This window comes from Heptranchias perlo, chromosome 18 (genome assembly GCF_035084215.1).
Source record: "Heptranchias perlo isolate sHepPer1 chromosome 18, sHepPer1.hap1, whole genome shotgun sequence".
NCBI classification, from domain to species: Eukaryota; Metazoa; Chordata; class Chondrichthyes; order Hexanchiformes; family Hexanchidae; genus Heptranchias; species Heptranchias perlo.
The window spans coordinates 16,196,016-16,219,071 of record NC_090342.1 but is presented as its reverse complement, the minus strand read 5'-3'; the positions used below and the strand labels follow the sequence as shown (position 1 = coordinate 16,219,071).

The window sequence follows — 23,056 nt, the reverse complement described above, 5'->3', positions numbered from 1 at the left end:
CATATTTTATCTGTAAAAGGTAAATATGGGAGATTTTTTTTCAAAGCACATGTAAATATTTGCAAAAACAAAACTAAACAGAGTTTTCATAAAACATAATACTTACCAAGGTCAAAATCATACATGCAGTAGGTCATTAATATGTCATGCAATAGAATCAACCCAGGATTTTCTTGCCCTTCATAAAAGGGATTTGTTCTATCTGTTCTGTTGACATCTTTCTCTAAAAGAAATTTTTATTTCCAAAAAAAAACAAAATTAAAGTTTCTAAATTTCTTTGTGACATTAAAGTACATTGAAAACTTGTGGTCTTTTCAAATAATACATTTCCGTACTTAGAAACCAGTTTTAAACAATATCTTCAGATATCATTTTCTTTTACTGCTTCTGGTTTTTAGTGGATTACCTTTTTCCCCTCCCAAGATGAAATACATGAAATTAATAATGAAATACGACATGCTGTTTAAACCATCAAAGCGCTTATCAGAATCAGGAAATTATGCACTGACATTTCAGCAGGGATCCAAATAAAGCAGCATCAAGGAACAAAAATAATAAAAATGTTAAATAATTTCAAAACCTCTACAATTTAAGAAACAAACTCTGAAACACAATCATCTCTTAACAGCTAAAAGACTAACTTGTTAAAAGAAAGATTGATTTGTGTTAAAAAAGTTAAACAATGGTTGCAGTTATACTACTACTCACGTTAGTGTGAAAACTTCAAGGTGAACATGGCAGTGTAATTTCGGAGTCAGATCAGCAGTCTGACTTCCATGTACACCAGATCAAGTGTTGGGAGACTATGGGGGTAATTTTAACACCCAAGAACGGGTGGGTTGGGGGCGAGTGGGCAGTAAAAACAGTTGATTTTTGGAGCTGGACCGCATCCAGATTCCAAAGCACCAACTTCTGGGTTTAACCCAGGCACGTTTGGATGTGCACGCAACAGAAATCTGGAAATCCCGTCTCCACTTAAAGCTGGCGGACCGATACTTGAAGGGGCAATGTATCTCTTTGCAATAGTTGAGGCACTTCATTTTTTGTGTATTAGAGATGTCAAACAAAATGTAACCTTACCTGTTCGGTTTTTCCATCGCTTCTGATTCACGTCAGGTGAAAGCAGGTGGGAAGGGCTGGATCCATGAGATGAGTGCCTTTATTGCACTGCTTGTGGGCCAGGAGGAGCAGGAGTGCTTCATCGAGGCCCAACAAGCTCACCTGGTGCGATCAGACCCCCGCGATCTGCCGACCCCCCCCCCCCCACCACCACCAATCTTCTCAAAGGCCTACCCAAAGTCATCCACGTTCCCCCCCCATCTCTCCAATTTCTTCCACGGCCCATGATCTCTCTCTCTCCCACCCTCCCCTCCCCATCTCTGATTCACGGCTCCTTTCCCTTCCGACAAGCACCCAGCTTGTCAATCTGGCTGCCTGGCGAGTGGGAAACATGGAAGCACAAATACTTACCTTCAGTTGAGTTGCGATCGCAGATTGCAATGCACTCATTTGGTTTCCGGGTTTTCCACGCGAATATCTATGCACGTGCTGGGTTCCTGGCTCCAAGCTAAAATCATGCCCCATGTCTCTCACCAAGGGAATAGCATAACTTCAGCCCATTGCAAGGCTACATTTTAAAATATCCAGGTAGTTCATTGGACCTCCTCAGAATTTGTAAACTTCTTTTAGGCTTCTTTAAATGTTATGAGAGACGAGCCACCCATGCTCTCGAAAAGTTAAAAGTTAGCTGGCATGAGAATGGAATGCTGTGCACGTATCTAAGAATACATGTGGGAAGCAGCTTCCTTGATCCTGCACCTAGCACAACCGTAAGCTGGCAATATGAATCAAGATAGGCCTGCTGCACATACACTATACAGTTACTGGCCCGAGACCAGTATCTGTAGTAATATGACAGCCTTTGCGAAACCTATAGCCTACATTTAAAAGGATGATAGCATTGCTTATCAAACTGATAAAGCAAATTTAGTTCTACATGAAAAAGCCAGGACTGTTCAATGAGAATCTATGTAAAGAGAATGAATAAGAGCATGACAAATGCAGAAACTGACAGTTATTGGTTGCAGTACTGCTTTCTAGCATTAAACACACTTCAAAATAACATCTCACTCCATCAAAGCAATAAACAATAGCATCGACAGCCTTGTAAAGAAAATGTCTCAGAGGAATAAAAGTGTCAGGAGTGGCCAAAGTAGCAAAGTTAACAAAAATAGTTTTCCTCACAATACTGCAGATACAACAGAATGTCGCCAGCGGCAACTAAGGAAAAAAAGAACATATGGCTCATGAATTTGGCATGTTATTGCCAGAAGCAGAAAGATTTGGAGAAATTACATTGGGAAAGCAGCAGGCAAGTGAGAGATTTTGCACAGCCTGAACTACCATGCTATCAATCGCTTTTCTGGACATCTCCAATTGTTTGACCCAGTGCAAATCAAATATAAATTACCAAGCCCAGAAGCTGAATGTTTGAAACTGAAGACTGATTTTTTTTTAAAATCTTTTACAGAAGAGGTAGTTAGACAACATGATAATCAATCGCTCAACAAAATTACTGACTTGTTCTTCTCAGCACTGAAGATAACTAATGATTTGTTCACCTATCTATATCGCACTTTAGTAATTTAGTCATCAATTGTCTTTCAGATAAGGAATTGAACCACTTTGTGAAGAAGTGTCATCAGCAAAGAGAATTTTTCTTTTGACAACGTTGACAAGGTCACTGAAGAGTGGGACCAAGCACATAAGCTGTGATAAGACAAGCATCCAAGTATCGTGAGAAAGGCATGGAAGATCAATTCAGCAGTGAAGGAGGGGTAGGGAAAGAGGTAGTTCATGTTATACAGGTGTAAGGAGTTAAGCTTGGTGATAGACTGGGTGTTAAGTCTAAAGCTCAGCTCCGAGAACATGGCTGTGTGAACAAAAGCCTTGTAAAAAGTACTGCACAATTGCTTTCCCTGAATCGATAATCCGTGATATACGTAATACATTTGAGCAACGAGAAATTGATGATGCCATGCAATTTATGCAGCTGTGATAGTGGATGCTATGCAGTTTGTTAGTGAACTGGCCTTTGACCTGGGTTCAAATCCAGCCCAAACCAATGAGATGAAAGTTTTCCCTCTCTGCTGGTTGGAGAGTTCTGAAATTAAATAATTTGAGGTCTTAACTCAGTTCTTACTGGACACAGATTATCAGAACAAAACTGCTCAGAATTCTGCAATCTCACTAAGAGGACAAAAGGATGACAGGTGTGGGAAATGAAAACAAACATATTAGTGCCAGCGGAGAGAAGGGTGTTTTTCTACGGTTGAAATCAAGATCTACTGTTGGGGTAGAGTACAGGATGTTTTATTTTGCATCTGTATCATTCTATATTTGTTCTGGGTATCACCGATACAGGCAATGGGTACAAACAATAATAAAAATACTCCATAACTCCTAGCTCGGTCAGCACAAAAATCTCAGTCACAGAACTATGACCATCTCAATTTGAATACTTGTTTCTTTTCCCTCAAAAGTAATCACAAATAAATTGAACATGATTTTTTTTGTAGAAATATATGAATGAAACATATGAAAGGGTGAATGTCTAAAATATATAGTGAAAAAAAACATTTTAAATCAATTTCACTATAAAATGGTGCTACTGCTGCCATTACACATTTTGAACTGGACCAGGAAAAACAGTAAATAGGTCAGTTTACCTATAAGACTCTTGTATTCTTTCAATTTTGTATTTCTTTTCTCTTGTTCTTCACTGACTGACTTCCACTGTAGCTTCATCCTGAAGTACTCGTCTCTATACATGTGAAGTATAAGCAAAACCGAAAATATGCTGATTGTTGCCTTTGTTGTGCCAACCAGACTTGCTGTTTATTTAGCATTGAAAAAGGTCAATTCTAAAACTATGCAGTTATGTTTTATTAAAAATGTAATTTTAAATATATGATCAGGTCCACTAAAGCAGAAGTAACTCTAGAATTTATGCATGTCTTCCATAACTCCTACAGGGCTGCCAAACTCTGGGTATTTTGGCCTGGAACCTGAATCCCCACCCCCCCCACACCTCCCCCAAAAAGTCAAAAAACCATACTTGCTATAAACTGAAACTGTAATCCCCCTTCACAGACCCTAGGACAGACCATACGACTATACGAATTAAGAGCAGGTGTAGGTCATTCGGCCTCTCGAGCCTGCTCTGCCATTTGATAAGATCATGGCTGATCTGATTGCGACCTCAACCCTACTTTCCCATCTACCTACTATAACCTTTGACTCCCTTGTTAATTAGGAATCTATCTAAATCAGCCTTAAAAATATTCAATGACCCTGCCTCCACCACTCTCTGGGGATGGGAGTTCCACAGACTCACAACCCTCAGAGAAAAAAATTCTCCTCATCTCCGTCTTAAATGGGAGACCCCTTATTTTTAAACTGTGGCCCTTAGTTCTAGTCGCTCCCACAAGGGGAAATATCCTCTCAGCATCTACCGCTTCTAGTCCCCTCAGGATCTTATATGTTTCAATAAGATCACCTCTCATTCTTCTAAACTCCAGTGTATACAGGCCCAACTTGTCTAAACTTTCCTCATAAGGTAACCCTTTCATCCCAGGAATCAGTCAAGTGAACCTTCTCTGAACCATCTCCAAAGCAATTATGTCCCTTCTTAAATAAGGAGACCAAAACTGCACACAGTATTCTAGACGTGGTCTCACCAATGCCCTGTACAACTGTAGCAAAATATCTCTACTTTTATATTCCATTCCCCTTGCAATAAATGACAACATTCCATTTGCCTTCCTAATCACTTGCTGTACCTGCATAATAACTTTTTGTGATTCATGTACTAGGACACCCAGATCCCTCTGTACCTCAGAGTTATGCAATCTCTCTCCATTAAATAACATACTGCTTTTCTATTCCTCCTGCCAAAGTGGACAAGTTCACATTTTCCCACATTATACTCCATCTGCCAAATTTTTGCCCACTCACTTAACCTATCTATATTGCTTTGCAGACTCCTTATGTCCTCTTCACAATTTACTTTCCTACCTACCGTTGTGTAATCAGCAAATTTAGCAACCATACATTCGATCCCTTCATCCAAGTCATTGATATAGATTGTAAATAGTTGAGGCTCAAGCACTGATCCCTGTGGCACTCCACTCGTTACATCTTGCCAACCTGAAAATGACCCAAATGACCAGCAGGGGTCCAGGAACATCCCACAGTAGTACTCATTTTCTCAAAACTATGTTATGTGTAGAAGAACAAAAAGAACTCACGTTTTTCTTTTGGCTAATAGTTTTCTGTCTTCTTTTGTACTATCCCAAGGAAAGTAATTTAGAAGAAATTTCCATGCAACTTTTCTTACTGCATGGCAAAGTCCCTGTGAGAGAAATTCATTAAACACAGAGAGAAATTCACATTAATATTTGTAAAGCAACCAGTTCTTTTGGCGATCTAATTTTGGTATCCCTTTCTGTTGGTCTCACAGTCCAGTACCAAACCAAATAATTTGCATATTTCCTTCTTTACTATATATCTCTTAGATTTGATAAATTTAGGACTTTTATTCCCTCCAAATTTGTCAAAATTTTCACTATTTAGTTATTTTGTTTTCTTGGATATTTGTGAGATAAACAAAAATAAAAGAAATACATCTGTTTTACCATTTAGAATGCATTACAATATTTGCTAAATAAACATGCCCTTGAATATAGAAGCCTATATTTTTTCCAAGTTACAACAGCAAAAGTTAGAGATCTTTCACTTTATGTTTTATACAATAAAAAAAGGTATTTTTACTGTTCCTAAAAACAGTTTTGTAGGGGTTTTCTTCTTCAGTAATTTCTCATCTATACAATGAAGTGCAGGAAAGGGCATGAGTTGCAAACAGCAAGTCCTGGCAGGATGTGTGAATGGCAAATTTTGCTGTCAATCGTGAAAAATGTCTGGGAGCTGTAGGCACAGATACGTAACTGGGAATTGTAGCCTGCTACCCTGTTGATGCTCGTCAAATACTAGCGCTGGCTCAGAAAGCCCCATGAACTCAATCCCTAGGCTTCGCAGAGAAGCACAGGCTATAATGAAAAACATTGCCAGATCTATTTTAAATATAGAAAATTCTATTGTATGGGTAAGTTTAATCATTTTCTTGTATGTTACAAACCCTATTATTGTAGTACCAAGTTGTTCAGTTTACAGAAAGTCCAAGATGGCGGCCAAACAAAATGTCAAAAAATATTTGGAGGGATTTCATTGGTTTGTCTATATTTTCATTAGTAGGTTTTGATAACTAATTGCTGATTGTTTTTCATATGTTCTTACTAGTTTTTAGTTGGAAAAACTTTGCATGCTTTTACTCATCGTATTCCCTATCTGTTCAGTTGGTCATAAAACTGCAACAAATCACATAACATTTGAGCCACTCAGCTGCATGCTTTGCATATCAAGTGTAAGCCTGAAGTGTGATGAGACATAGGTGCATATTAACGCATAATTTTTAAATGAAGTTGCGTTTTGCATGCACCTAAGTTCATCATACTCTAGAGGTCACATGTGCACATTTCTGCATCACAAAGTATAAAAAACAGGTCTGACTTTCAGTTGATCCGAGGATCTGCTAAGAGCAATCAACATTGAATTGATTTCAAGAATGCAGTACAATTAGATCTCTTAGCCTTATAGGGACACACACCTGCATTTTAGCAGTAACGTGTGTTAAACAGTATAATGCTTCTGTCCTTATAAAATAGCTCATCCTCCGACTTAACATGAACAGTTCCACTATATCACACCAGCTAAATCACCATTCCATCCCACCTCTATGGAAACCATAATTTATTCATCCACAAAAACATAACCTTCACTTTAATCATGTGTGATTAAACTCAAAAGAACTAAATATTGGTTACTAAGCTGCACATGTGCACAATCTTGCTTGTGAAAAGTAGACTTCACAGAATACCAACTCACTAGTGAATTATTAAATTTATTTGCAAACATAATCGTGGCATTTCACCTTTAACATATAACAGTTTACCAAACAAAAAATCTTTCGATCCGTGAAAGGAATTAATCTGACCACAAAAGCAATCCCGCAGCAGAGAAAGGATTATCTCATCATTCATGTAGTATCTTTTGCGTGAGATGGCACAATTGAATTTTAATGTGGGAAGACTTCTTTGCATCCAATACTACAATTTGGACACCGCTGGCTACAGATTAAGATGGTACGTTATCAGCCAACAGATTTTGTCACTGTTGATTCATGTTTGACCAAAAAGAGTCAATTTATAAATGTTGAGTTTTTATAAACTAAACTATCCCTCTCCAAGCAGAATACTTCATTATCTAATACTCAAATCTGCAGGCTGGTCATGACAGATATGATATTTAATGGCTTTGAAATGTAGATGAGGTATCAGCACAAAAGATTAGATAATTATATATTCTTGTTGAGTTTGAGAATGGCTAGGAAATACAAATATTGCAGTAATTGTATTCTATTTTTGTTCCATATCCACTATACTGATTTATTTTGTGTGACATGGCAAAAATAAATTTACTGGCAAACAAGTTTGCTGTACTAATTACAACAGTGTTAAACGTTTCAGTTACCCCCTTGAATATGATTTTTTTCAGGTTGTCTGGGACTAGGACTTTTCCTTCTGCATCCATGTTCTGTGACCAGCCATCAGTAGAAACTGGTTCTCCTCTTTGAATTTCAGGCCTCGTTCCAAGGTCAATCTGAAACAGATGACATTAAAATGTATGCCTTTCATTTAATCCTACTGCAGAATTTCTTTACTAGCAAGCAATAGAAGAGCTAAAGCGCACAGTAAAAACTGAAAATTCTTAAGATTAAAAACTATTGTACTGACGAAGCATATATGTATTGCAGCTTTATGGCACCAAGAGAACTTACTCGTGTGATGACTTCAAAGCCGGGCTCCTCCTGATGATTAATTTCCAGTCCCGAAATAGATTCGCTGAGATCCATTTCGGATGTAGGTCTTTGCTGGGGTGTTACCTCATAACCACGAAAAGCATCAAGAATGTAGTTTGTAACTTTGGAAAAGCCTCCTAATGTTGTTGTATATGGATCCTTCTTGAACTTCTGTAAAATTAACCCCATCGTAATAAACTATACTGTACTGATGCATAAACATATCTGAAAAGATGCATTGTCCAACAATCACTACAACATAATTCCTTCCATTTCTGTTGAATTCTGGGCCACAGTAACAAGGTAATGTTATAACTGTGCAGAAATATTAAAAAGTACTTATAAAAAAATTGGGACCAACAATACAAATATTCTCTAAAAATAATTATTTTAATAGATATGTTTTGTGTATGCATGCATAATATTATACAATGCTAAAATTGTACTGTGCCTCCACTATTGCTGATTGGTTCATATCTGAACAGGGTGGGCTCTTTTCTCTAGAAAAGAGAAGACTGAGAGATGACCTGATAAAGGTCTTTAAAATTGTGAAGGCGTTTCATAGGGTAGATGTAAAGAAGATGTTTCCACTGTGGGGGAGTCCACAACTAGGGGCCATAAATATAAGATAGTCACTAATAAATCCAATATGGAATTCAGGAGAAACTTCTTTACTCAGCGAGTGGTGAGAATGTGAAACTTGCTACCACATGGAGTGGTTGAGGCAAATAGCATTGATGCATTTAAGAGGAAGCTAGACAAGTACTTGAGGGAGAAAGGAATACAAGGATATGTTGATAGGATGAGATGAAGGAACGTGGGAGGAGGCTGGTGTGGAGCACAAACACCAGCATAGACCTGTTGGGCTGAACGGCCTGTTTCTGTGCTGTAAAATTCTATGTAATATCAACCTGTATCAATCAGATCCCATCACTCATCCACCCTAACTACACAGCACCACTGATCAGATTGCTGAAAAATAATTTTCAGCCCATTTCAGTTGCTATGATAGTTCCCCATTTCCTCCTCTATTCTGAGTAGTTTACCCAGTCTGTCCTGCCACTGGTAACGTGCCAAGCTCCTCCTCCCCAGAGTACCCCAACTCTGTTGCACTCACTCCATGCCAGGCTCACTCTAAGTGCTTCAGTTCTGCTCCCTCCCACTGAAGCCCGCCCCGTATTCCAACCCTGCTCTTTCCTTTCTGCTGCCAGAAAACAATGGTGGCATGGAACTCTCTGGCAGTTTGATGCAGTTCTCCATATTTCTACCCAGCATTTTTTGTTAGATATTTTAAATGAAATCTGACTGTGGCTCATCTGAGGACAAAGGATAATTAAAAGAATCCAGGATAATCAATTAGATGACCCACATCTGGAAGAAGGGCCCATGTGTTGCAATGTCTGCATGCCTGTGAGATCAGATACTGAACAATGCCGTCTTAGTGAAGTTTCGGTTCTCCTCTTGGACTTAAAGGTTCTCACTTTGTCATGTTCTGGCATAGCACAGCTTGTATGGCTTCCAGTATTATCTAAAGTGATGGTCTAAGTAAAATATTTAATAATAAATTGGCAAACATTGCAGCACAATTTTGAGACACAAGACAACTGAAAAGAATATTGTTACAAAGGCTTGCATAACTTGTTTTTAAAAAGTACAGGTGCTGCTAAATTATATGTATATAAAGTTTTGAGTAATTTGACACAATTATATAACTGTATAAATAAGTTGTTGACATAGTTGCATATACAATTACATAATTTCTAATATGTTGGTACATTCTATTTATACGTAGTCACACATTATCTGTTTCTCATACACATCTATTCTATTTCTATACAAGTAGTAGAAGCAAATAAGATGCAGAGTTTTTTCTGATGTAACTACAATGTTTGAGTGACATTGATTTATTTACCAGTGGATCTCTTCTGGAATTGCTCATGGTAAATCTTGTAAAGAGGTTTATACCATGCAAGGCACAACATATTTTTCTAAAGGGGTGATGCACCTTTAAGGCAATTTTAGTTAAGCAAGCAAAAGCTCAGGTCACACAAACTGTAATTGATTGGTCAGTTTCAGCTACACATCAGAAGCACCCACCATTAAGCAATTAGCTTTTCAACCTCACCCCCCCCTCCAACTCCTTTCTTTTTTCCCCCAATTTGTCTGCATCTTGTAATAAAGTGTTAATATCTGACATGCACTGGTGTATGGTTTTTAATATATTACTACCAGATCTCCAATAGCACTGCTTATAGCGAATTGGAGGATATGCTATTTTATGTTATGCAACATATAATGTGATATCAGGGCTACTGATTTACAGCATTGAATAAGACAAACTGTTTTTGACTATAGAGTATTGTAGGAGTGCTAGTGATATATTTAGGCTTGAATTCTATAATTATATGTAGAGTGTAAATCAGTGGTCCTGATTACTATTAAATGTTTGTTTAAATATGTAGTTAATGTTATTTCATTTTTTTAAAAAAAGCTTAAAATACAGGAGAAATCTTTTTCCCCTGGGAATGTGGGCATGTCCACATTTATTGCCCATTCCTAGTTGCCCTAAGCAATTGCTTTTACAACTGAAGGGCTTCCTAGGCCACTTCAGAGGCCATTAAGAGTCAATCACATAATGTAGGCCAGGCCAGATAGGGGGTCCCTTCCCTGGTGGACAGTAATGAGCCTGTTGGATTTTTCAACAGTTCTGAAGCTTTCATGATAATTTTTTTTTCAGTGCTAACCCACATATTACCAGATTTACTGAACTCAACTTTACAACATACCATGGTGGGATTTGAAGATGGTAGGCAGTATGTTTCAGGTAGGGAGGTAGGAGATAGGTTGTAGGGACAGCACCATCATGTTTTAGGATTTTTTGACCATTTTCAAGCAGAACAGATTTGGCGATGAGTTATGTTTAACTGTTACCTTTTTTTAAAAAAAATGGATTTGTACAGGTTTAAAACACCACAGGCTGCAGCACTGAGATGGAGGTGAGCCTGAGATATTAATGAACCAGGTATTGAAAAGGTCTCCATAATGACCAGGGATAGAGAGCAATTCTTTATTTCATCTTAGATAGCCAACAAATATTCACATCCATTGTGGTGAGGATGATTCTATTCATGTAGACAAAGCATGAGGTGTCTACTGAAAATATACTCGAGAGAGGGAGTAGTTAGTTTAGCTGACAGAACTGTTGGTGATCCCCGCACAGGGAAAGTCAGAGACACCTTCCTGTTAACAAAAAGAAGGAAAAAAACGACGTTCAAGAGTCCGTCAGGTTTTTGAACAAGGTGTGAGCCTCGACAGTTAGAAGTTATCTAAAAAGAAAGGTAATGCAAAAACAAGTAAGTCAGGCAATGAAAGGGACAGGGCACCTGGTTTTTCCCCATTTTTTAAGAGAAATGAGATTGAGTGAAGTAAGTGGAATTTGCTTTAACGATTACTTCGTACATTCACTTGCTGTCTGTAAATAAAGCAGTTCAACAATTAGTATCAGGCACCATCTCACTAAGTGTTTCTCAATCTGCCTTTGTAAAGATTGGACAAGTGCACGAGGCCACAAGAAAAAACATATCTAGTTGAGATCACGGGGTGGGGTGGGGTCCTATTGTTACACCCCTAGGTTACATTATTGTACAATTAAATATTGGGCAGTACGGGCACACTCTTACCCCTAAGAAACTCAGAAAAAATAACAATTTAAAGTTTATACATCTTAAATATGTCATGCACTTACATGCACTAAGCCAACTGCGTTTTCCTCAAACAGGTTCTCAAAAGACTGAGAAAGTGCCTTACTATTGTATGTAACGAGGAGTACTTGGTCATCGTGTGATGATCTATAGGAAAACAACAAAAAGTTAAATCATATCACTCAGAGTTCTTTTACGTTCAGTTGGGACAGCTGTGTTCATTTGAACACATGCTGCCAAATCTAGCTGCACAAAAAAAACATTTGTCAACATTCATTTTCAGTTTTCAAATCAAGGATTATAAGATGACAGAAAATATTTTCTGCACAATGGAAAGAAATACAATTCAGAACACTCAGGATTAAAAGACCAGTTATTGAGAAGAGTCAGAAAAGAAAGAGGTTAACAATGGTATTCATACATGAGCTAGTTAACTTAAGTATACAGACAATGAACTGCTTCAACATCCTCAGATTGAAATGAAGTCTTCAGGATTAGCACACTCCTTGTGCCTAGGACCTAACTACACCTTCACAATGGTATCTTATGCTCCAGGATAAGATCCAACAATGGTATTATTCTCCAACACTTGAGAGATAATGATGCTGGAAGCCAAGGCTAAATGATGAAACATTAAGTTTAGGGAATTATTTGTAAAAAGGATTTTTTTGTTTTAAATAGAAAATACAAAGAAAATGTTATTATGTGGTTTTACAAATGTGGATTGTTGTATAGAACAAAATACAGAATTATATACATTTATACAAAAACCCCATCCACAGAAATACCACAATTATATATAAAACAAACATGCTTCACTACGTATTTGTAGCTTTGGGAGCTTCAGTTAATACCAGTGATTTCCTTTTTAAATTATTGATGCTCAAAGTGAAGGTAGTTAGTGCTGGTGAATGCTATACCTTCCCAGTATCAGCATGAAGCACACCCAGAATCAGGTATCAGCCAGAGAGTAAGATCTTCCACAACAATGTGCCTCAGAAAACCTTCTACTGCACCAGTGTGGCATTTTTTTTCTATTTCTCACAACATCCATCGTCATTCCCCCTGACTGAGTTTGCCAATTAGTGCCAAATTAGGGGCGGTTTTGTGCACACGCTCACTGGATTAAGACCGGCCAAACTCAATTCACATAGGATACTTACAGTCAACTGACAGAAGAGCCTTTTATCACTTCAGTTTGGGCTGTAACTGAACTGAATACCCAGAGGTAAACTGCCAGTATCTAACCCACTGCATCATCCAGGGTATATTTTACAAAGAATACTCAAGGACAAGATCATTGTAACGCTTGATCCTAGAGTACTCCTTTGAGCAAAATCTGCTTTGGTGGTAGAGACCAGACATCGACTGGCCTCAGTTATACCCTTATTTGAATATTACACAAGCTTTATAAAAAGCTTATTCTATGCAGCAGGTTTTCAGAATTAAATTTGTCTTGAAGACTCCAAACTGATAAACTTGCTTTTTGCTATGTGTCTTTCAGGGAAACTATGCTAATCCAAATGCTGCAGCAATTTAATTTCTTATCGAGTGTAGCTGAACAGTTATACATTAGGTTATCTCACCTCAGCTAGACCTAATCCACACATTTCTATTATTGAAGTTGAATGATAAGAACTTTAATAACTGAAAACTGTTGGCAAATCTTGGATAACAGGATGTGCTTATTTGAAATGAGAAATCTGACATGGCATTTCCTTCTAAGAGGCTAGCTGATAATGCACACGTTTGAGGTGTAGCAGTTAAGCAATCACCAACTCATTTTACTGCAGGCAGCTGGGGTTATAAAAAACTAACCTGACAGATTCAACACAAAACTGGAAAAATGAATAAGCTTTGTCAATCATTACTGTTTAATTACTGTGCTTCTGTTGAATAGGAGCTCACAATCCACAAGAAAGCTTAAAAACTACAGTAAAAATAGCAGTAAGCTCCATAAGTGGATGTAATTCATGTGTTAAAAACTGAAGAACAGTTACAGAATCAATATAACCAAAGTTACTTCAAGCTCAAATATATAGAAACTTTGGCTATCTCTCACCCCCACCCCCATCACAATGCACACACATGCTAGTTTTTGGGGTGGAGGGAGTGAACAAAAAGAAAGTCAGAAATATTGATTAATTATTGTTTCAAGCTAAAATGCATATCATCTTTCTGAGGGAATTAGTCAATCTCCCATGGCATTGCACACAGGAGTCAAGATTAAGTATAGACTTCAGGTCAAGGTTGGAATGCAGGTGTTAGTTGGACAAGGGCATTCAGAGGTAATTCAGTCCCCATTTTAAGGTCATATATTCCGTCCTTATTTTTACATACTTTGACTTTGTTATTTGAATAGCAAAATTTATGCAATCTGTAAAGCAGTGAAATAAAGTTGGTCGGAGCATAGGAGTTTCTCTGCCATATAGGCTGAGAATTTGAGAGACATAAAACAGGCACTACAGTGCCATCACTAGTAGGAGGGTGCAAATACAGCATGACAAGTTTACATAGCTGGTTTATAAATGTGGACACATGCAAGTGTGACAAAAGCATGTCAACAGGAAATAAGGTTCTTTCAACAGGAAGGGCATGCAGACATAAGATTTTTAATATATTAAGATAGATATATCCCAGATTATCCACATTAGCGTATTGCAGATGGCTACACCTCTAGCATCAGATAACTACAATATTCAAACAAATAACTAACACTATTATGAGAACAGAGATCTGGACAATTTCATGCGTGATCAAAACCAGTTTGAAAAAAATCAGATTAAATACTTATCAGCAAATTTTAACTAGTTCCTCCTAAAAAGCAAATTAAGATATTAAAAGATCTATTAAGATTTTTTTTTACAGAATCAATTCCACACAAAAAAAATCAAGACTCTTATTTTAAACTCTGGATCATACTCTCTAACCTAACTTCCTTGATTATTTACTTCACTTTTTATTCCTGGATCACTGCCAGATATCCTTCGCCCCAAAACACAGCCACACACTAACTTCCTAGTTCATTCTGCCCAACATAAATTTTCCCTTCCTTTCCAGTGGCACAATTTGAAACCTTGGCCCGCACAGCCTATTGCTCGTCCATACCCAAATTAAATCTGTCCTCATCTCTGAGTAGAGCCATGGAGCTAGGCTCAGAAATGAAACATAAGGAATGACTTTAAAAGGCAAATTAGAAGTAGTGGATTTAAAGAAAATACAGAACACGAGGTAAAGAAAGAAAAATAAATTCAAACGGTTAAAATAAGATAATGATGAAAGTAAGCAACTGATTGACAGACAGAAACAAAGAAAAAGACAGAGGAAAAGACATATAAAGACAGATACAGAGAAAGACACAAACTGCATGACAGGCTTACAGAGTGGAAGGCATGCAGAAAATAGGATACAAAGGAAAAGACAGACGTGCAAGACGTGTGAGAAAGCCTCAGAAAGAGATCCTCAGATAAAAAGTCTCAATGAGAGAAAGTGCAAGAAAACAGACAAAAAAAGAGAAACAGAGACAAAGGATTAAAGAGTGGGTGACAAGCAAAAATAATTGGAGAGAGTGCAAAGGACACAAATTTTATTTATCTTTTTATCCTTAAGCAGTGAAATGGGAGATCAACTAGTATATTGGTAAACTTAAATTAATTACTAATGGCAAATATTTTAACAAGTGATGAATCTTTTAATTTAATTACTGTCTAAAACTCTCACCATGGGGTTTCAATTTTATCAAATTTAAGTTGGTTGCAAAGTATTATCACTGCCTGCGTTTCATCCCTATCCCTCACATAATCATTGTCAAACAATTTATATGAAACAGGATGCAATCAACATTTCAGCACTAAGGTTGAAGCTGTAGATCTTCACATATGAACAGTTTGTGATTAATAATGGAGATTAAAATTTAAACAGTACATCAGGTTAGGAATTAGTTTAAAATTCTCAAAAATGGGCAAAAAACCTCATATGCGTCATGCAGAGATGCAATCACATATAAGGATTTGAAGAGGTGGGAATGGTAGGAGATCAGAGGAGCTTCCAGCAGATGGAGCAGGGACAGACACGTACCCTCATCTCCCTCCCCACCACCTATGGCATCATCAACGGCAAAACAAGCATGTGCAATATCAATTTTAAGCTGGAAGACATCTCTGTGACTGGTAGTTAGATTGCTGATCACATTTTGTGATTACATTTTATGAAAAAGTACCTTTCAGACCAAAATGCATTAAGTATGACTGATGTTGGAGAGATAGGAATCAATGATAGGCAGCATCTGCAAGCACTTATTAAATTTGTACAATGTAAGAAAACTACGAATTATTTCATCTGAAATATCAGTAGCTACACACTTTGTCTTATAATTAATTCTATAGAAGAGAATCATTCTTCCTGTCCATGGGGGAACTTAATTTTCACTTGTTTAAATTAACATTTTCATACAAATTGTAATTGAAAACATTTTAATCAGAAATCTATCTGCCAACTGTGAGTTGTAGCCTGGGGATTTGTGAACACTTAAAAAGTAACATCAGCAATTCCTCACTGGACATGCTCAGGTCAATTTTAAATACTAGATAATGGCAACTAGATTCAGTGTAGCCAAGAAATTTGTCCTAGGCTGTAGTTACACTGTATTACTGGGCTGAAACTAGTACTTTCCAGGAGTGACGACGCCAGAGTTATACTGTGAGCGGCCCCAGTTGCAAATCTGCATTCCCACCACCAAGAGCAAACTACGTGCAGGCTTTAGATCACATATGTGCAAAGCTCTGCTTCCAGCCAGTCATTTTTCAAATGTCTTGAAAGTGCTGGTGAGAGTGTCCACACTCTCAACATATTAAAGAAAACTCTGCTTACGTTTATAAAGTGCCCAGGAAGTCCACACACCTCAGATCAGAATCTGACTCCAGAATTATATCGACACAAATATGACAATATAACTGCACCCTTTAAGCCACAACACAATTTGCTATCAGAGATAATTTATGATAGTCTTCTAAAGCGACCTGTTAGATTTTCACTACCACTCTCCAGCTAGCAGATTTTTGAGTAAGATTTTGTAATTACAATTTATATGAAAATGTTCCTTTAAACATTAAACTGAGGGGTGGGGTAATTGATGGAAGAACATATTTTTTCCTTTCAAGAATGAATTGACTCCATGAGGGTCATCAGTCAAAGAGGGGAAAAGATAGACAGAATTAATATCAAATACTACCCAAAATTCTTTTAACTCATGGGGTGTTTACTATGGAAACTGACATGTCCAATTCTGTATTGTTTAAAAAAAATTAGAAGCTTCCCCAGAAGGATAAACAAAATGCATAAATTCTGATAGTCCTAGTCACTGACCAAGGCAACTTCTATGTTGAACAAGTTCCTCAGGCTAGCATTATATGCAAAGTCCACATATCATTAAACAGCAATGTATTAAATATAGAGGTAACTTTATTCTGCATCTGACCATGCTCAACAACTTGGCTTTCCAAAATGAAGATCCTCAGTACCGACAACCCTCATCAAGATAATCAAAACAACCCACTCCCCAAGTAGACAGACACACAATGAATAGCAGACTTACCAGGCCTATAAGAGTGTCAGGGGGCAGCAAAATAAGAACTCGAAAATGACATGGCTTAGTAGAATCACAGTGTGCACCAAATGCGCTTTAGAAGTACCAGCAGAGATGTTACAGTTTTGATAAGAAATTGATAAATAACACCGAAAACTAATTAAACATCTAGAGCACTAAATACAGCCTAGTCTTTCCCAACGGCTGCAAGCAGGAATCTCAAACATAGGAATGGAAGCAAACAGTTCACAGGGCAGTTACAATCCACAGATAACATAAATATTAGCTAAATGTCCAAATTTAAGAATCTATACAGCCTGTAACAATTCTGCCCATATTTAGGCTAGCAGTCCAGGAACGTCACTATCATATTCTGCAAGGATTACAGTAAAAACCCCACCTGGCAATAAATTTGGAAACTTTCACTTCTGACCCTCTTGAGGGTTACTTTTCAGAAAATGCACAAAAGGTCCCTAATAAGGAAGACATTACCACTCCATGAGGTCCACTTTAGCTCCCACTTTTTAAGCTTAGACCTATAATTACACAGATAGCTCAGCTGTGGAGACATTAACACTAAAATTAAGTCAGCAGTGAGCAAGTCTCCTGCTTCTAACCATCCCATGGCAGTATCACGCATCCCCCACCAATAAACCTGGCTACAGTACTTAGACAGACCTTTATTTCCCTATGTCAATGATGGTACACAGTAGGCCACACCATATACAATACCAGTGACCCGACAACACAACTGTGTCTGATCATTGTTGTAAAGATGTAATTTCATTAACATGGAAACGTACAAGGTGAACGACTGCATATTAGGTCTATGAACACTGTTCTGGACAACAAATAACTGTTCATGTGCCGAGTTACACACCTGAAAGATAGGCAGGTCTCCCGTCAAATTGAAACACATTTTTCAAAATTTTAAACAGATTTCAGAAATCCAGGACTCTAATTGGGCACCATGCGCCATTAAAAAAAGTGTAACAGCTCTTAAAACTGCTTGCAATATTTACAGTGCTTCTATGTCGCCACTAGTGCGAACGAATTAAACTAGGGTATGAGTGGGATTTTTGAAACTTCGTCTCTTTTACTTAATGATAGGGTTTACATTTGTATGTGTACTTTCTTTTGACATTTTAACTGCTTACTGAATGATTTACTCGACCTTATCTAATAACTGGATGGAGTGATGGAGGAAAAGGAGGGGTTTTGTTACTGCTACTTGTATATCTAGCTTCAAATATTAATAATCTATTTACTAGCATTCCTGGGTACACAAAAATAACTTTTTTGCAATTGTTTAATTTGCGCAATTGGTCTGAAGTAAATAATGAAACTTGGTTTCTCACTTGTAAAACTGGCAATCATTATATCAAAGTACAGATGAAGAGGCCACTTAGCCTATCCAGCTCATGCTTTGATAGGAACTGTAATTCCCCTCCCTTCCCCCCCCCCCCCAAAAAAATAACTGCATTTAACTGCCTCTTGATTGAATGCAGCTTTTCTTCCACATCGCAATCGTTAATCCTTCGTTTGGATATCACCATGCATCAATTTATAGCGTGCAGTGGTCACTGGCATTTACCATGACAGTCACAATTGGCAATAATATAATAATATTGGAAATGCGGTTTAATTCATCCTCTGATCCTACCCCCAACAATAAGGTTGCTACCTTAGGATCGCTTCTAAGTATCCACTATAAGGCAGGTAATAATAAAAAAGTTATGATTTTTTTTAAAAGTGAGATTCTATTAAATTGAATCTATCATTTCAGATTCATCTCATCCTGCTCCATCTATGATTTTCATTTATTTTATTACTTTGAGAAAGATCAAAACACACACTGTAAATTTATTAGCTGGACAGTGCAACCAAATCATTTGACGTGCCCAATATATTTTTAGGATTCATCAATGAATAAATATAATCTATAATATAACATACCAAACACCTTGTGATAACATTTTACAATTAATATAGTAATAGCACAATTGCAATTATTTCATAACCAGTTTTTGTGTTTGTAGAATCATAAGAAATAGGAACAGGAGTAGGCCATATGCCCCCTCGAGCCTGCTCCACCATTCAATAAGATCATGGCTGATCTTCTACCTCAACTCCACTTTCCCGCCCTGTCCCCATATCCCTTTATTCCCTTGGTGTCCAAAAATCTATCGATCTCAGTCTTGAATATACTCAATGACTCAGCACCTGCAGCCCTTTGGGGTGAAGAATTCCAAAGATTCTGCGTAAAGAAATTTTTCCTCATCTCGGTCCTAAATGGCCAACCCCTTATCTTGAGACTATGACCCCTAGTTCTAGACTCTCCAGCCAGGGGAAACAGCCTCTCAGCATCTACCCTGTCAAGCCCTCTAAGAATTTTATATATTTTAATGAGATCACCTCTCATTCTTCTAAACTCCAGAGAATATAGGCCCATTCTATACACTCTCTCCTCACAGGGCAACCCTCTCATCCCAGGAATCAATCTAGTGAACCTTCGTTGTATCCCCTTGAAGGCAAATATATCCTTCCTTAGGTAAGGAGACCAAAGCGGTATACAGTACGCCACGTGTGGTCTCACCACAGCCCTATGTAACTGCAACAAGACATCCTTACTCTTAGCCTTTATTGCAAGGGGGTTGGAGTATATCAGACTATTTGCCTTCCTAATTGCTTGTTGTACCTGCATGTTAACTTTTTGTGACTTGCGTACAAGGACACCCAAATCCCTCTGACTACCAACGTTTCTTAGTCTCTCGCCTTTTAAAAAATATTCTGCTTTTCTGTTCTTCCTACCAAAGTGGATAATTTCACATTTCCCCACATTATACTCCATCTGCCACCTTCTCGTCCACTCACTTAACCTGTCTATATCCCTTTGCAGAAGCTTTGTGTCCTCCTCACAGCTTACTTTCCCACCCAGCTATGCAATATCTGCAAACTTGGATACATTACACTCGGTCCCCTCATTTAAGTCATTGATTTATACTGTAAATAGCTGAGGCCCAAGCACTGATCCTTGCGGCACCCCACTAGTTACAACCTGCCAACCCGAAAATGACCCGTTTAGTCCTACTCTCTGTTTTCTGTCTGTTAACCAATCCTCAATCCATGCTAATATATTACCCCCAATCCCATGAGCCCTAATCTTGTGTAATAACCTCTAGTGTAGCACCTTATCGAATGCCTTTTGAAAATCCAAATATACGACATCAACAAGTTCTCCCTTATTTACCCTGCTAGTTACACCCTCAAAAAATTCTAATGGATTTGTCAAACACGATTTCCCTTTCATAAAACTGTGGTGACTCTGCCTAATCATGTTATGATTTTCTAAGTTCCCTGTTACTATGTCCTTAATAATAGATTCTAGCAATTTTCCTACTACTGATGTCAGGCTAACTGGCCTATAGTTCCCTGTTTTCTCTCTCCCTCCTTTCTTGAATAGCAGGGTTACATTTGCTACCTTCCAATCCAGGGGGACCGTTCTAGAATCGAGGGACTTCTGGAAGAAGTCTGCATCCGAGGGTCTTAAAGGATGTGGCTACAGAGATAGTGGATGCATTGGTTGTAATCTTCCAGAATTCATTAGATTCTGGAAAGGTTCCAGCGGATTGGAAAACCGCAAACGTAACACCCCTATTCAAGAAGGGAGTGAGACAGAAAGCAGGTAACTATAGACCAGTTAGCCTAACATCTGTCATTGGGAAAATGCTAGAATCCATTATTAAGAAAGTAGCAGCAGGACATTTGGAGACTCATAATACGATCAAGGAGAGTCAACATGGTTTTGTGAAGGGGAAATAGTGTCTGACAAATTTATTAGAGTTCTTTGAGGAAATAACAGGCAGGGCGGATAAAGGGGAACCAATGGATGCAGTATATTTGGATTTCCAAAAGGCATTCGATAAGGTGCCACATAAAAGATTACTGCATAAGATAAGAGCTCATGGTGTTGGGGGTAATATACTGGCATGGATAGAGGATTGGCTAACTAACAGAAAACAAAGTCGGGATAAAAGGGTAATTTTCAAAATGGCAATCTGTAACTAGTGGGGTGCCGCAGGGATCAGTGCTGGGGCCTCAACTATTTACAATATATATCAATGACTTGGATGAAGGAACAGTGTGTCTTGTGGCCAAATTTACTGATGATACAAAAATAGGTAGAAAAGCAAAGCGATGAGGACACAAAGTGTCTGCAAAGGGATACTGACAGGTTAAGTGAATGGGCAAACATTTGGCAGATGGAATATAATGTGGGAAAATGTGAAGTCATCCACTTTGGGAGAAAAAATAAAAAAGCAAAATATTATTTGAATGGAGAAATATTACAAAATGCTGCGGTACAGAGGGATCTGGGCGTCCTCGTACATGAAACACAAAAAGTCAACATACAGGTGCAGCAAGTAATCCGGAAGGCAAACGGAATATTGGCCTTTATTTCCAGGGGGATGGAGTATAAAAGCAGGGAAGTCATGCTACAACTGTACAGGGTGCTGGTGAGACCACACCTGGAGTACTGCGTACAGTTCTGGTGCCCTTATTTAAGGAAGGACATACTTGCATTGGAGGCAGTTCAGAGAAGGTTCACTAGGTTGATTCCATGTATGGAAGGGTTGTCTTATGAGGAAAGATTGAACAGGTTGGGTCTATACTCATTGAAGTTTAGAAGAATGAGAGGAGACCTTACTGAAACATACAAGATTCTGAGGGGACTCGATAGGGTAGATGCTGAGAGGATGTTACCCCTCATGGGGGAATCTAAAACCAGGGGGCATAGTCTTAGAATAAGGGGTTGCCCGTTTAAGATGGAAATTAGGAGGAATTTCTTCTCCCAGAGGGTCATGAATCTTTGGAATTCTTTACCCCAAAAAGCTGTGGAGGCTGAGTCATTGAATACATTCAAGACTGAGTTAGACAAATTTTTGATCAGCAAGGGAGTCAAAGGATATGGGGAAAAGGCGGGAAAGTGGAGTTGAGGTAAAAATCAGATCAGCCATGATCTCTTTGAATGGTGAAGCAGGCTCAAGGGGCTGAATGGCCTACTCCTGCTCCTATCTCTTATGGTCTAAGATCAAAACCAATGCATCCTCTATCTCTGCAGTCACCTCTTTTAAAACCCTAGATGTAGGCAGGCCATCAGGTCCAGGGGATTTGTCGGCTTTTAGTCCCATTAATGTCTCTAGTACTTTTTCTGTACTAACCTTAATTACTTTAAGTTCCTCACTCTCATTAGACCCTTGGTTCCCCACTATTTCCGGTATGTTTTTGTGTCTTCTACTGTGAAGACAGATACAAAATATTTGTTTAACGTCTCTGCCATTTCCTTATTTCCCATTATAATTTCTCGTGTCTCTGCCTCTAAGGGACCCTCGTTTACTTTCACTAATCTCTTCCTTTTTACATGCTTGTAGAAGCTCTTCCAATCTGTTTGTATATTTCTTGCTAGTTTACTCTCATTCAATTTCTCCCTCTTCATCAATTTCTTGGTCATCCTTTGCTGATTTCTAAAACCCTTTCAATCCTTAGGCTTACTACTCTTTTTGGCAACATTGTAAGCCTCTTCTTTTAATCTAATAATATCCTTAATTTCCCTAGTTAGCCACAGTTGGATAATTTTTCCTGCGGAGTTCTTATTTCTCAAAGGAATGTGTATTCGTTGAGAATTATGAATTACTTCTTTAAATGTTCGCCATTGCTTATCCACCATCATATCTTTTAATCTAATTTCCCAATCTACCTTAGCCAAATCGCCCCTCATATCTATGTAATTGACTT

General features: G+C 38.1%; 1 protein-coding gene across 1 annotated transcript in view; it reads right to left on the bottom strand.

Annotated features, from left to right (window-relative positions):
• The window catches only part of tbc1d15 (TBC1 domain family, member 15), a 60,774-nt gene that overhangs the window by 9,793 nt on the left and 27,925 nt on the right, over positions 1 to 23,056 (bottom strand). Inside the window, exons 6-11 of the mRNA XM_067999444.1 lie at positions 11,721 to 11,823; positions 7,955 to 8,146; positions 7,648 to 7,776; positions 5,310 to 5,413; positions 3,729 to 3,823; positions 107 to 223 (exon numbers count right to left, since the gene is read on the bottom strand). Of these exons, the coding sequence (XP_067855545.1) occupies positions 107 to 223; positions 3,729 to 3,823; positions 5,310 to 5,413; positions 7,648 to 7,776; positions 7,955 to 8,146; positions 11,721 to 11,823 (740 nt within the window). The remainder of the gene's footprint in view (positions 1 to 106; positions 224 to 3,728; positions 3,824 to 5,309; positions 5,414 to 7,647; positions 7,777 to 7,954; positions 8,147 to 11,720; positions 11,824 to 23,056) is intronic.